Below are 14,057 nucleotides of genomic sequence, written 5' to 3'. Positions count from 1 at the left end.
AAAATTTTAAACCATGGATCATAAAATTTGAATGTGAGACTTTTAACAGTTTTAGTAATTTATACCCGTTTGTAAAAATTCAAAATATAACATATACATAAAAATCTAATTTTTTATTATATGGTTATTGTGGTTGTTTAATTTATTTAATAGCTTAAAATTAAACAAATATGATAGAAGATACACTATTTTTTTTTATGAAATCTTTATTATTCAAAATCATTAATTGCCATATATACTTTAGCCACATTAGGCAATTCCATAAATTTTATTTAAGGAAATAATAAAGTACATTAATGATGAATTTATTGTTAGTTTAATAAAAAGCTTATTATATAATTAGATGGACCAACATATTTCTCTAATGATTCTAATAATCATTCTAGTGATAACATGTGGCTACAAAAAGAAGTCGTAATGTTTCTCATATAATATATACAGGGGATTGTTTACACGTTACTTGCTTACCCAATGTGGGTATACAAATTCAGATTAATAGTTTTTTAAAGAGCTCGACCACTAACCAAATATACATCTAAATTTTAAATACTTACAAGTTATTTGATAAATTATAATATTTGTTTACTTAAATTTATTTATTTTTTAAATAAATGGATACAAAACCGGTAACAGTACATGCCAATATTTGCTTAAGTGAGAGTAAAACTTCTATTTATGTAATTTTTTTCCTATCAGTTTTAATATTGTCACAGTTATGGGACAAACCAGAAAAAAATATTATATACTCATTTGGATACTGAAATATCTAAAAAAACTTATTAGTATTATAATATGTTAATATATTTCTAGTTAAAAATTAAAAATGAGTAACTGGTCAAAGCAAGACTTTTTTAAAATATATATATTAATCGTCCCATTACATATAAATTTTTATTTTGACATTTTCCACACATTAAAAAATAGTTAATACGTATTTATGTTTTTATTAATTACATGTATTTAACTAATAACATTTGAAAGAAATAAAATTATTTGTAATATCAATATATATTGAAATTAGTATTAAGTTTAAATGTGTAAATTATATTAAAATTCAAAATAATATTCTTTATAAAAAAATTGACAAAATGACACTTGGAATTGGAATTGTAAATTTTAATTATTTCTTATTTATAATTTATTTTAGGAGGCAAATATGAGACAAGCGAGCCGAGAATCAACCTAGTTCTAACGTGAATCCTGACCATAACTTCTAAAGGTGCAGGCATGGTAAGTGAGGATGACAAAAGAAAAGGCATGTTATGGGCTTTTTAATTGAAACCGGAGTAGCGGCTATTTTTATTTGATCCCTAATATATTAAAAGAGAAGCATTACAACATTTGAAATAGTTATGTGTGATAACCATAATGAATCTTAAAATCTTTAGAAAAATAAGTTTGTCTATCAAAATATATAATAAGTTTTTTATTAAAGTAACCATAAATTTATTATTAATATTAGGGGTTGACCCGTCCTACGGGCGGAAAGATATATTAATTTTGTTAACATTTGATCTTTGTTTATATTTCTTAAGTTTTGGATTTTTATCTGTTATTAACTATATTTTGTGATATTGTACTATTTGAAGTTTAGTATTTATCTTATATATTAAAATAGAAGTCACAACCTTGATTTATGTGTGATTTTTTTAAAAATTGGACCTAATGGACCTATTCCTACAAAATCATGTTACATTTAATATGTAATCTTATCATTTTAATTTTGGGACTACAAGAAATGTTTATTGGGCTATTAATAATTGGATTTAAACAATAGATGATCCATTGGACTTATAGATAATATAAATTAAATAGATATAATTTAATGTTGTAATACTATACCTCTATATGCTAAATATTTAAATATTTGTCGATGTTAACTTTTAAAATTATATAAAAAGAAAATTTAAATAACAAAAATCATATTATCTAACAATGATTAATCTTTACTACCTTAAACCAATGAAACAAATTTTAAAGTATATAGTTTATTTTAAAAATTAAACCAAAACTAAATATTTAATTATTCACTCGATAATATAAATTTATGAAGCAAAAAATTTAATTTTTTAAAAACTTTCTAATTTTGTGAAATGTTACAATATCTTTGGATATGACAATAAAATAATATTTTACTAATTAGTTATGATTGTCCGAAAATATATATATAGAAGAAGATACAAATACATGTGAAAGTTTGAAATAATCTATTCAATGAAAAAATATACAGTAAACTTATTATGTTTTAAAAATTTATAGACACATATATTATAATAAATACCAATTTAGAATTGAAAACAAAATATTTATATAAAAATAAATGAAAACAAAAACCCGCGCGGTTGCGCGGATCGAAATCTAGTTTTAGTTATATTTTAAAATGGAAATACATTCTCTTTTTTTTTGCATTTGCATGAAATTATGTGTGTAGTATTTTATATATTTTATTTAATCATGTGTTAAAGCTTTATGTTTATCTGTGATTATGAGCATGTCTCTAACAATGTTTTTATTCATAAATTTCTTTAACCAAATACTAAATCACATAGTCATTACCTAATCTAGCATGTGTTATCTTCTCGAGCTTTTTTTGTTTAGTGTTAATCAGAAAAGGTTATTAACATGTTTTACTAAATAATTTATATAATAGTTTTAGTTATTCTTTAATTTTAATTAGGACCAAAGTCCAAACCAAAATTCTGTTAACTTTAAAACACACCTGGACCAATCTATATAAACAGCACAGTAACATATGCTTTTTGAGCTAAATATTTAAGGCTATAGAATTTCTCAGCTTAACTCGGTACAAACCTAAATCATTCTAAAATTAAAAGATCATGTTTATTTATTATCTTAAAATAGTTATGTATTTTTTTTTTAGATGATAAATTTATAGTTAACTACATGACCAGTTAAGAATATTTAAACAATAATAGCAAAGGTCTTTATATAATAGATATAACTATAAACATTTTATACATCTATCTATATTCTATTATAAGTGAAGTACAAATATGAACTTACCCTTAAAACAACCTTTTAATTACATATTAACGCCACTCAAAACTACCTAATCCTGACTTTCAGCATTTATTATTTTTTCTATCAATTAAAATAACCATAAGCATACCTAAATCAGTTTCAAACTAATCTTATATATTAAAAGATAAGTCACGACTTCTTTCATGTGTGATAGTTTATTTTAGACTATCTTTTAAAAAAATTGGTTACATATTTTTGTATTTGAATAATAAAATCTTAACAATATATATTTGTTTTGCTTCTTTTATTCCTATTAATATACAACCAACTTAATAGATATAATATCATACGTACATTGCTTAACTTCTTATATCTTCTTTTCCATCTTCCGACGATCATTTCTTTCTTCTTTTTTTAATAATCATTTCGATGATCATTTCTTCGTGGTCAAACAATCAAAATTAGCATGAATCTGATATTTGCTTCAGTTTTTTTATTCCGATCTCTAAACGGTGATAGTTATATGCTTGGATTTGATTATAAATCAAACTATTACGTTGGTTGATTCAATGCATGGCCTAATCAATTTTTTTTTGAATGAACAAAGTTATTTTGACCATAACATAGTTTAATTTAGGGTTTTTAATAATTAAACCCCTCAACTAAAGATGAATCGTAGAAAAAACCCTCAACTAAAAATCCTGTGAAATAAACCCTCAACTTTAATTCCGTTAACATATGTTACTCTCCGTCTAAAAAACCGTGACGGAAGGTGACATATGTTAACGGTTTATAAGTTGAGGGTTTATAATGTTGAAAACTTTGTTGAGAGTTTTTTTTACCATTCAAAAATAGTTGAGCGATTTTATCACTAAAAGTCACTAAATATTATTAAATTATTTATTATCATTTATACCTTGTTTTAGATTGATTTATAAGCCTTTAAATCAAATTTATAAAATTTAATACATTAATCTATTATAAAATTAATTTATACATCTTAAATTAATAATTTTCAACACTACTTACAACTTATTATAACTTCAAAATATTAAATTATTTGATATTTGGCAATAGTTATATAAAACATTTTGTGTTTATATCGTCATTGTCAAATATCAAATAATTTAAAGTTTCTAAGTTATATTAAATCTTAAGTAGTGTCGAGGATAATTCATCAATGAAGTCAATGTTTCTATTTAGAGTAGAACACATTTTTTCATATTTTCATGATTTTCGTCATCCGACTCATGAATATTTTTATTCTCATTTATTTCTGAATAAATACGTTATATTTTTATTTTCTTGATCAGTAATATATTTGAAACATAAAGTAATACAATAAATCAATAACAATATAGGAAAATAGGAAAGTATGGGCCGGATGACGAAAATATGAAAAAGTGTGTCCTACTCTAAATAGAAAGATTGACTTCATTGATGAATTATCCTCGACACTACTTAAGACTTAATATAACTTAGAAACTTTAAATTATTTGATATTTAACAATGACGATATAAACACACAAACCTTTTTTATATCACTATTGCCAAATATAAAATAATTTAATATTTTGAAGTTATAATAAGTTGTAAGTAGTGTTGAAAATTATTAATTTAAGATGTATAAATTAATTGTATAATAGATTTTATAATAGATTAATGCATTAAAATTTATAAATTAGTTTTAAAGACTTATAAATCAATCTAAAACAATGTATAAATGATAATAAATAATTTAATAATATTTAATGATTTTTAGTGATAAAACTCCTCAACTATTATTGAATCGTAAAAAAAAACCCTCAACAAAGTTTTTAATATTATAAACACTCAACTTATAAATCGTTAACATATGTCACCCTCCGTCACAATTTTTTAGACGGAGGGTAACATATGTTAACGGAATTAAAGTTGAGGGTTTATTTCACGGGAATTTTAGTTGAGAGTTTTTTTTACAATTTATCTTTAGTTGAGAGGTTTAATTACTAAAAACCCTTTAATTTAATTCTTAAAAGTTAAATATCTGTAAAAAAAATGACACCCCAACGCAAATAAATTCTAATTTATCTTTATAAAAAGAATTACAATTTATCTATACTTTAAAACTGAATTAGATTTATTCCCTACGTAATACCATTTTCCATTGGACAATTATATTCAATTTTTTTGATTGCCATACTCCATTGCTTGGTTGGTTTTAGACGTGTTAAAACAAAGACATCGAATGAAAATAACTTGCATTAGTAGTTCGAACATCAACAACGACATCAACTTTAAATGGGAAAAAATAGAAAGTGCTGGTAAACATTAGTTGGAAAGCAAAGAGAGTGTGGATTTGTCTTCTACACGTCCAGCTATCCCTGGCGTGCCCTGTTCTGAACATTCTCATTGAGGTCAAGTATCGGATTAGTTGATGCAGTAGTTCGCATTTGCAGCCACTCCTAATTCTGCTGTCACGCCACCTGCTTCTTCGGAGACAGTGTTAATCTCATCGGTCGATGCTACTGGGATCTCTCTAGGCGTACGATCATGGCTCCTCCTTATCATCAGAACCATAATCATCTTTCATCATACTGCCTGACCGCCAAAGCCTCAACGTTGTCTGAAGAAGAGGCATTATCTCTACTTGTGGGTTTGTTACCGTCACGGTCAACATCAACATTATTCCCTTCGTTGTTTCTTTATTGATCAAATATCTTCTTCTTTCAAATCCTCAAAATGTTCTACATCTTCTTCTTCCTCCATTGGATCCCTTTATACCACCATGTTCCTGCATAACCAGAGAAAGACTCATTGAATAACAGGAGGAAACACAGCGATAAAAACAGAGGTGACTGTGCCTTTGGAACCTCAGAAATCAGGAAAAGGCATACACATAGTCAATTATATAAAAGTAATTTTAATTTAGAGATAACATGCAAATAATCATTACAGTGATTTGACACCATCATTCTTTATGTGTTAACATCCCTAATATCAATAAAAGAAGTAAACGCCAACACTTTAAAACCAACTCTGCGGTCTACCAAATTCCAAGGGTAATGATAGCACATTGATGAACTAAGATTAAAGTGATGTGATGGAAATATAGGAAAACAGAAGCTTTAAAATTTAGCTTGCCTTGGAAGAATTCATGGTAGGGAAGTAGAATTTTGGAGTATAATGCACGGTAAAGTTTATCACTGACAATCTTCTTCTTGGAACGGAGGGGAACCTCCCCCAAATTGGTTACCATCTTCTCCGTCCATGTAAAGCCAATCTTGCACCTGAAAGCACACAAGACACTAATCACTGTCAAACGTTTGAACTCATTGTTGGAACCCATTGGTATACATAGAGTTCAGAAGATAAATAATACATGCCTCATCAAGCTTCTCAACAAACGTCTTGCGCTCTTCTTGTGTGGAAACCTTTTCAAATTCGGGTGTATCTAGCTGTACAATGACCAAAATAAAACCAAAGCCCTGAGTCTTGAGAAGAATGCTAACTGAAAACATCATAATAGGTAAAGAGAAAGCGACGATTTAGCAATAAAAGAACAATGAAGTAGCCGAGATAGTGATCTGTACCTTCTCTTTGGTAGCATAAACATAAGATTCAAGGTTGTTTTTCAACTCAGGCTTTCTTCTTATTTCCCTATCTTTCTTGTCCAAGTTTTCTAGCTTCAGCAAGAGACTCTTTCGTAAAAGGTGCTCCAGGGCAACGGTTTTCTTGTTAATGGTTTATAAACACATTCGGTTAGTTTAATGTTTGCTGGGCCGATAACAGTAATGTGTCTTGAGATGTTGTCGGCCATACCAGTTGCATGATCTAGAGGAAGAAAAAAAGAAACAAAAACAATAATGTTAAGAAAGCAAATGTATTTTGAAGATGCAATTATAAAGTCAACAAAATGCTAATTCTAAATCTTAAACCTTGTTAATATCAGGTCTGGAGGTTGAATCACGGTGGACAGCAAGACATTCAACAGAATCTTATATACGATACCAACAGAAACCACTTCCAACAATAAAGGATTCATCATCGGCTTTATTAAGTTATTACTTATTACAGAATCTATTAAGAGCAAAAAAAGGAACAAAATTTGTAACGATGGAAGTTTCAAATACAAACTTTCAGAAGAACACATAGTGATATTTTTTTCCTCACCTACAGTATCTAGGAAGCGTGATCCAAGTCTACGACATTCTTCTCTTCACTATAGATACTGGCCTGAGCAGTATTCAAACATGTTATAACGGGAAAAAAGAAAATGAAAAACTTATTATGTTATTAGATAATCTTCTCATAACTCTGAAAAGGCCAGAAGAATCATTCACGTTTCTCTGTAAATCTTTCAAAGAGCATGAATGTGAAATCGGATATAAAAATTCAGAGTATACCTGACGGAGAAGATTATCAGCGATATGATGGCAATTACGGAGAGGCATACGATTATCAGTTGGAGCAACCATAACAATTGAAAATGATTGAGAACAGATGAAAACAAAGATCTGGATTGAAATTATTTATTAACTGCGTTGGTCGATGTAAGGACGATGGTTGAGCTTCCTGATGCAATAAATTTGAGTTGATCGATCTTAAGCAGTGCTAAAGACTAAATCGCCATCACCTCTGGAGACGCGAAGAAACACGGACGCTAACATCTAATATAAAACGACGCGTTTCATGACAAAGGTATTGATCACAACACGACATGGGCTTCACGATATAATGACCCAACAACGAAACAAAGCAAGTAAAACTCATGAAACAGATTCTAAATGAAACGCGGATGGAGTTGCGTTTAGACAGGTGTCGACTCATGAGGAACTCATTTAGTGACGTGGCAAAATTAAACTTCCCCATTGGTTGATTTATTATTGTTAGATTTTTCATTCTTTCCTTAAATAAAAATTACGAAATTAACTAATACGGCTAAAATATATATGAAAATTAATGAATCTAAATAAAACCAAGTTGATAAAACTAGGGTATTCTCTATCATATTTTTTTTTAAATTTTAGCTTAATAACATAAATTAAAAAACTACATTAACCATATAATAAAAATTTAGATTTTTCTGCATATGTTATATTTTGATTTTTTTTTAAAACGACTATAAATTACTAAAACTGTTAAAAGTCTAACATTCAAATTTTTGTGATCCATGGTTTAAAATTTTTTTATGATAAAATGCAAATGATTACAAAATCATATAAGTAAGAAGTCTCATTTAATAAATATTAAGTGTAAAAGATATATATATATATATATATTAATATCGTTTAAATTAAACTATTTACCATATAAAATACATAAACATTTTTATTTTGTAATTTGCTTTGAACAATTGCTTTTGGTTAAAGCTTTGAAAAAATATTGACAACTTAATACTTAAATTGTAAACTTAGCCATCAATTTTTTAAAAAAATTTATAAATTACTAAAACTATTAATCACACAATTAAAATTTTGTTATTAGTGATTTAAATTTTTTATTATAAAAATATACAAACGATCAAAAAATTTAATGAGTAGAAAGCATCATTTAATATATATCAATATTAAAAATAAACTATATATATGTTAATGTCATTTAAATTTTATTATATGCCTTATAAAATAAAAAGTGATTATTTGAATTAATGGAATTTATTTATGTTCACACTAATTTAATTATATATATATATATATATGTATATAAAATAGTTACTGAATTTTTAATTATTCAATATACATTTATTATTTCATAAATATGTAAAAGAACATATAATACATAAAATAATATATATAATGTTAATTTTGAGCAAAGCGCGGATTTTAACCTAGTACAATAGTAAATCAGAATTAACTTTTATTATCTTTCATCCTTTTTGCTTTAAAATATGCGAGTATGACAAAATAAAAAGGCATGGTATCAGCCTTTTCCCTGCAATTATTTTTATTTCTTTAAAATCTTGGATAGTTATTATTTTTGTTTGATACAAAGTCAATCAGGATTAACATATTACCCTTCCATTCTAAAATAATTGTTGTTTTGCAAAACAAATTTTAAAAGCAAGTCTTGTTTAGAATTCTGAAAATTTTAGAAATGAAAATATATAGTTTCCTTAATAACTTAAAAAAATAGTCAACTAGTGGTAGGAGTATATTCAAAATTTAGTAATATTTTTTTATTGGGGAAAAAGTTTTAATAAATAACTGTATGTATATCTCAACTATTCAGTTTCAAACTTTCATACAACGTCGATTTTAAGATTTTGTTGTAAACGATTTATTAAATATTTTAATAAAATATATTATTTTTTATAAATTTAAAAGCTTATATTTTACAAATTTAAATTATATCTATGTAATTTTATTCAAAAAAATTTAAAATTAAAGACAAATGTTTTATTCGGCTTTTCACAGGACTGATCCTACTCTCAAACAGGACAGGTCTGGAAAAATGTAAATATGAACTAAAGGGGAAAACACACAAGAAACACAAAAACGTAAAAGATGAAGCAAAATAATGAAAAGAGTGAGAGCTAAGGTGCAAATTCTATAAACAAGAGTTAGTGGGGTCCATAAGAGAGAGAAACAAAACGTCCACTGTAATTACTCGGAAGAGACTTTCTTTTTGTTTCTTCTCATAGATTCTCGAGATAGAAAGCCCACGTTTCTGGAGAGAGAAACCAAAAGTAAACGAGGAGAAGAAGAAGAAGAAGCAAGTTGAGTTGATCGGTCTCCGGCGAAAACGTAGTCGGACAGTTGGTGGTCTTAAGGCGGACATCCTTTCGTCTCCGGGGACAAGTGTTGTTCTGTTATTATTATTATTTTTTTTTCTTCAAGTTGTCGTCTGCTTCAAGGTTTGATTGATTCGAAGGGGAATATTGGCGGTTGGTTAGGATTAAATCTGAGGGAGGAATAGATGAAAGCTCTGAGAAGGATTCAAACGACGTCATCGTCTTCTAATCCTTCATCGCCATTAACATCTCCTCGTTCTCCCTCCTCATCTTCTTGGATCCATTTGCGTTCTGCTCTCTTCGTCGTCGCATCTTCCTCTCCTTCCTCCTCTTCTTCTGATCGGTCAGTCTTTTTATTGAAATTAGATCTCAAAATCCTTTCATTGACTTCTCGTACCTTCCAGGTGAATAAGAGTCTTTTAGCTTTGAATCGGACAATAGTATGCTATTAAACCTTTGTTTCAATGTTTTCAGGGCTCGTCTCAAGTCGCCATGGTCCCATAAGAAAAGGAAAAGGCCACTCAGAGCTAAGCAATGGAAGAGATTCTTCACGTCCGAGGGTAGACTTCGTAATGGAGGTGTTGATTTGTTGAGGAAAGTCCGAAGAAGAGTTAGTCATGGACCTACACCATTCCCACAACCATTTGTATTGAGTTTTAAACATTTGTTTTCTTCTCTTCCTTTGTAGGGTATTGAGCCGAGCATTCGGTTTGAGGTCTGGCCCTTCCTTCTTGGAGTGTAAGTCTAAACTCAAAACTTCTATTAAGTGAACCAAAAAGTTGAAGCTTAATACACTTTTTCTTCTTCTTCTTACAGGTATAGTTTTAATAGTTCCAAAGCAGAGAGAGTTACTATAAGAACATGGAGAAGGTGAGAGAGACTGATTGGAATCTTCACTTCTTTTTTTTTATGTTCTCTAAGCTTTGATTTTACAAATGCAGAAAGGAGTACGAGAGGCTACGCAGGGAGTGCAAGCGGCTTCAAAAACACAATAACGGGACTCTCAAGTTAAACATTATGCAAGATGAGTATGACTGGCCACAAGCCCAAGACACTGACAGTTTATGTTCTGATGAAGTTGTCAGTGCTCGCGAGTCTCTCTCTAGTGACGAAGATCTCGGTTACATGAGCGGAGTTTCATGTACAGTTGAGAGAGCCAACAGCAGCTCTAGACGAATCACCAATGCTACTATCTCCACTCTCAACTCCGATTCATCAGATTCAGACTCTTCAGACGAGAGTGAAGTGGTTCAGGTCTTTCAGTCTTCAGCTACTCCGGATGTGAATCCAGCCAGCTCATCTATCCCTCGGACAGAAGAGGATTTCGTGACATGGCAGCGTATCATCCGTCTAGATGCCGTGCGTGCTAACTCAGAGTGGACTCCTTGTTCTCCATCCCAGGCGGCTATATCCGAGGACAGAGCCTGTCGTGCTGCTGAGGCTGTCGGATTAAAAGACTACCACCACCTGGAACCGTACAAGATCTTCCAAGCTGCTAGGCTCGTTGCTGTTCTTGAAGCCTATGCTTTGTATGACTCTGACATTGGCTACTGTCAAGGAATGAGCGATCTTCTATCTCCAATACTCTCTGTGATCCCTGATGACCATGAAGCCTTTTGGTGTTTTGTCGGGTTCATGAAGAAAGCTCGGCACAATTTCAGACTTGATGAGGTCGGTATCAGAAGACAACTCAGCATTGTCTCGAAGATAATAAAGTCCAAAGACTCTCAGCTTTACCGCCACCTTGAGAAGCTCCAAGCTGAAGACTGTTTCTTTGTGTATAGAATGGTTGTTGTAATGTTCAGACGAGAGCTGACGCTTGACCAGACGTTTTGTCTGTGGGAAGTGATGTGGGCAGACCAAGCTGCGATCAGAGCCGGGATGGGGAAGTCAGCTTGGAGCAGGATTAGACAGCGTGCACCTCCCACGGATGATTTGGTGTTATATGCAATAGCGGCATCGGTGTTGCAGAGAAGGAAGCTGATAATAGAGAAGTATAACAGTATGGATGAGATTCTAAGGGAGTGTCATAGTATGGCAGGGCAGTTAGATGTGTGGAAGCTCTTGGATGATGCACATGACCTTGTTGTTACTCTCCACACCAAGATCGAACATGCCTTCTCATAAGATTTTATCTTAATTCTGTGACTGGTGTTAAATGGTGGGGGTTCTTGGTGACTCCCCTGGTTCCTTGCAGGCCGAATTGGCTTGTGAGTATTCTGAATCCTTGCCTAGTGAAGTGAAGCTAGAGATTGGAAGAGACTGGTGAATAGAGACGTGTGTGTGTATTTAATTGAAAATAAATATATGTGTGTTGTGAAAACAGTGAAAAGATTTGGGGGCCTTTTGCAAATTCCATAGGGGGCCTTTTGCAAATTCCATAGGGGGGATTCTTTACTTGAGAAATCAAAGCTGTTTCATAAAATGTGTGCAAGTAAACAAAGCTGTGGAAAATGGATTTTCGTGAGGAGAATGTGTTATTTTTGCAGGCGTTGTTAACCGGAGAGAAGAAGTCTTTATCTGGTTAAATAAAATATCAAATTGTTATGGTTATAGACTTGTATAGCAAAAATAATGACAAGTGGCAGAAGATGAGTGGCTTCTCAGATCTCTAGAAACGCAAGAAGTTATAAGAATTTTTTTTTTCTTATTGTTTTAGAAACTTTTCAAAACTAAAACTAAAACTTTCTATTTCTCTTTTAATAAACAACTTTTTATGAGACTTATATTTATAGTAAAAGACAACTATTTTTATATTTGAGATATAAAAACACAAATTTAATCTAAATAGAAATTTTTTTTTTATTATAGATTTTTTTTTTGTTTGTTTATCTCCTAACATATTACACTTATTAATATGTTAACTTTCCACAAGTTTTGGAATTATTCAACATTCATCCCTTTAATTCTTTAATTCTGACTTGAATTAGGGAGAACAATTTTTTAAACTCTAATTAAACTTCTCATTTGTTTGAACTTAATTTTTGCTAATGGCTTGGTAAGGATGTCGGCCTTCTGCTCAACATCCGGCACATGCTTCACTTCAATTTGCCCATCCTCCATACACTCACGAATGAAATGATATCGTGAAAGTATGTACTTACTCATTCTATGGAAAATTGGATTCTTAATTAGAGAAATGACTGATTTATTGTCGATTCTAAACTTGAACTTCTCACATTCTTCACTTAGTATCTCACGTAACAACTTCTTGATCCATATAGCTTGCTTTGCTGTTTCTTTTGTCGCCATGAACTCTGCTTCACATGATGATAATGCGACCGTCAGCTGCTTTTGCGACGTCCAAGTAATTAATGATAAACCATAATAGAATGCATGTCCTAAGGTGCTCCTCCTGTCATCAACATCAATATTGTGACTACTGTAACTATAACCAATGCCGCTTCTTGACCCATCTCTCCTGAAGAATAGACCGATGTTTGTTGTTCCTCTTACATACCTTAGTATGTGCTCGTTGGCTTGTCCATGAAAATTTCTTAGATTGTGCATATAACTACTAAGAATGCCAACTGCGCACCTCTATGTATCATCTTCATCTCTGACATATAAAAATTCCGGGTCGCTAATCTCCATCGGAGTCTTGTAGAGACGGTTTGAGGATCTTCTAACACGTACAAACAACCTTCCACACGAATCTGTGAGTGTTAAATCTGTTTTATGTTACTTGTCCAAGGCTCAATATGTTATGCTTCAGGTTAGGTATGTAATATATGTCTTTGAGTACTTTCTTCTCACCAGTCTTGCATACAAAAGTAACCACACCCTTTCCTACAATATCAACACATGAACCATCATTAAACTTCACCTTTCTTTTGGTGTTATGACCCAAACTCGAAAAGAACTCATTTTTCCCGTTATGTGATTGCTAACTTCACTATCTAAATACCAAACACTTGCATTACCTTTGTCGATAACAAGATTCTCCGGAATCATTTTTTCGTCATTCAAGAACACCACTTCATATACATAGATGGTGTCGGCCTCTTGTGTTTCATTTAGATTGGTTTCTTTATTCATTATTGATTTCTCTGGACAGACAGTTGCATAGTGACTTGGCTTCTCACATCTCCAACATATCACCTTTTAGAGACGAACCCAGAAAAAGATTTATGGGGTGTCAAATTTTTTTAAAGGGGTCTTAAGGGGGATTGAACCCGGATTTGTGGGTTTATTAATGCCTTTTTCAACCAAATTGCCACTGTTCATTAGTAGACATAACTAATAAAATCTGGATTATATTGTTTTCAGTGGTGTCAAGTGACCCCACAGTCCTCCACGTGGGTCCGCTCTTGTCACCTTTAAACGATCCTTCTTTGAGTTTTTGTCTTCGATGTGTGACACA

General features: G+C 30.8%; 1 protein-coding gene and 1 long non-coding RNA gene across 3 annotated transcripts; one reads left to right on the top strand and one right to left on the bottom strand.

The window, feature by feature from the left end:
• Positions 1–5,201: 5,201 nt before the first annotated feature.
• On the bottom strand, positions 5,202–7,604 carry LOC106293001. Of its 2 annotated transcripts, XR_001260315.1 has the most exons (6): positions 7,368–7,604; positions 7,135–7,197; positions 6,900–7,041; positions 6,344–6,795; positions 6,173–6,251; positions 5,202–5,755 (listed from the first exon to the last, which is right to left on the bottom strand). It is a non-coding gene; the product is annotated as an uncharacterized LOC106293001 (long non-coding RNA). The 2 variants fall into 2 exon arrangements; XR_001260316.1 differs by lacking the exon at positions 6,900–7,041.
• Positions 7,605–9,568: 1,964 nt separating this feature from the next.
• Positions 9,569–12,180, top strand: LOC106313635 (GTPase-activating protein gyp7). Its single transcript, XM_013751504.1, has 6 exons — positions 9,569–9,761; positions 9,857–10,037; positions 10,169–10,304; positions 10,383–10,432; positions 10,511–10,564; positions 10,636–12,180. The coding sequence occupies exons 2-6, from the start codon at positions 9,880–9,882 to the stop codon at positions 11,819–11,821; spliced, it is 1,584 nt and encodes a 527-aa protein (XP_013606958.1). The 5' UTR covers positions 9,569–9,761; positions 9,857–9,879; the 3' UTR covers positions 11,822–12,180.
• Positions 12,181–14,057: the final 1,877 nt, after the last annotated feature.

This window comes from Brassica oleracea, chromosome C1 (assembly GCF_000695525.1).
Source record: "Brassica oleracea var. oleracea cultivar TO1000 chromosome C1, BOL, whole genome shotgun sequence".
In the NCBI taxonomy this organism is placed as follows: domain Eukaryota; kingdom Viridiplantae; phylum Streptophyta; class Magnoliopsida; order Brassicales; family Brassicaceae; genus Brassica; species Brassica oleracea.
Note: the sequence above shows the minus strand (reverse complement) of the source record. Positions and strands in the feature narration are given on the sequence as shown.

Coding starts and splice junctions, on each gene's coding strand:
- LOC106313635 (XM_013751504.1), top strand. CDS start 9,880: ATGAAAGCTCTGAGAAGGATTCAAACGACGTCATCGTCTTCTAATCCT. Junction 10,305..10,382: donor TGAGGAAAGTCCGAAGAAGA/GTTAGTCATGGA, acceptor CTTCCTTTGTAG/GGTATTGAGCCGAGCATTCG. Junction 10,433..10,510: donor TGGCCCTTCCTTCTTGGAGT/GTAAGTCTAAAC, acceptor TTCTTCTTACAG/GTATAGTTTTAATAGTTCCA.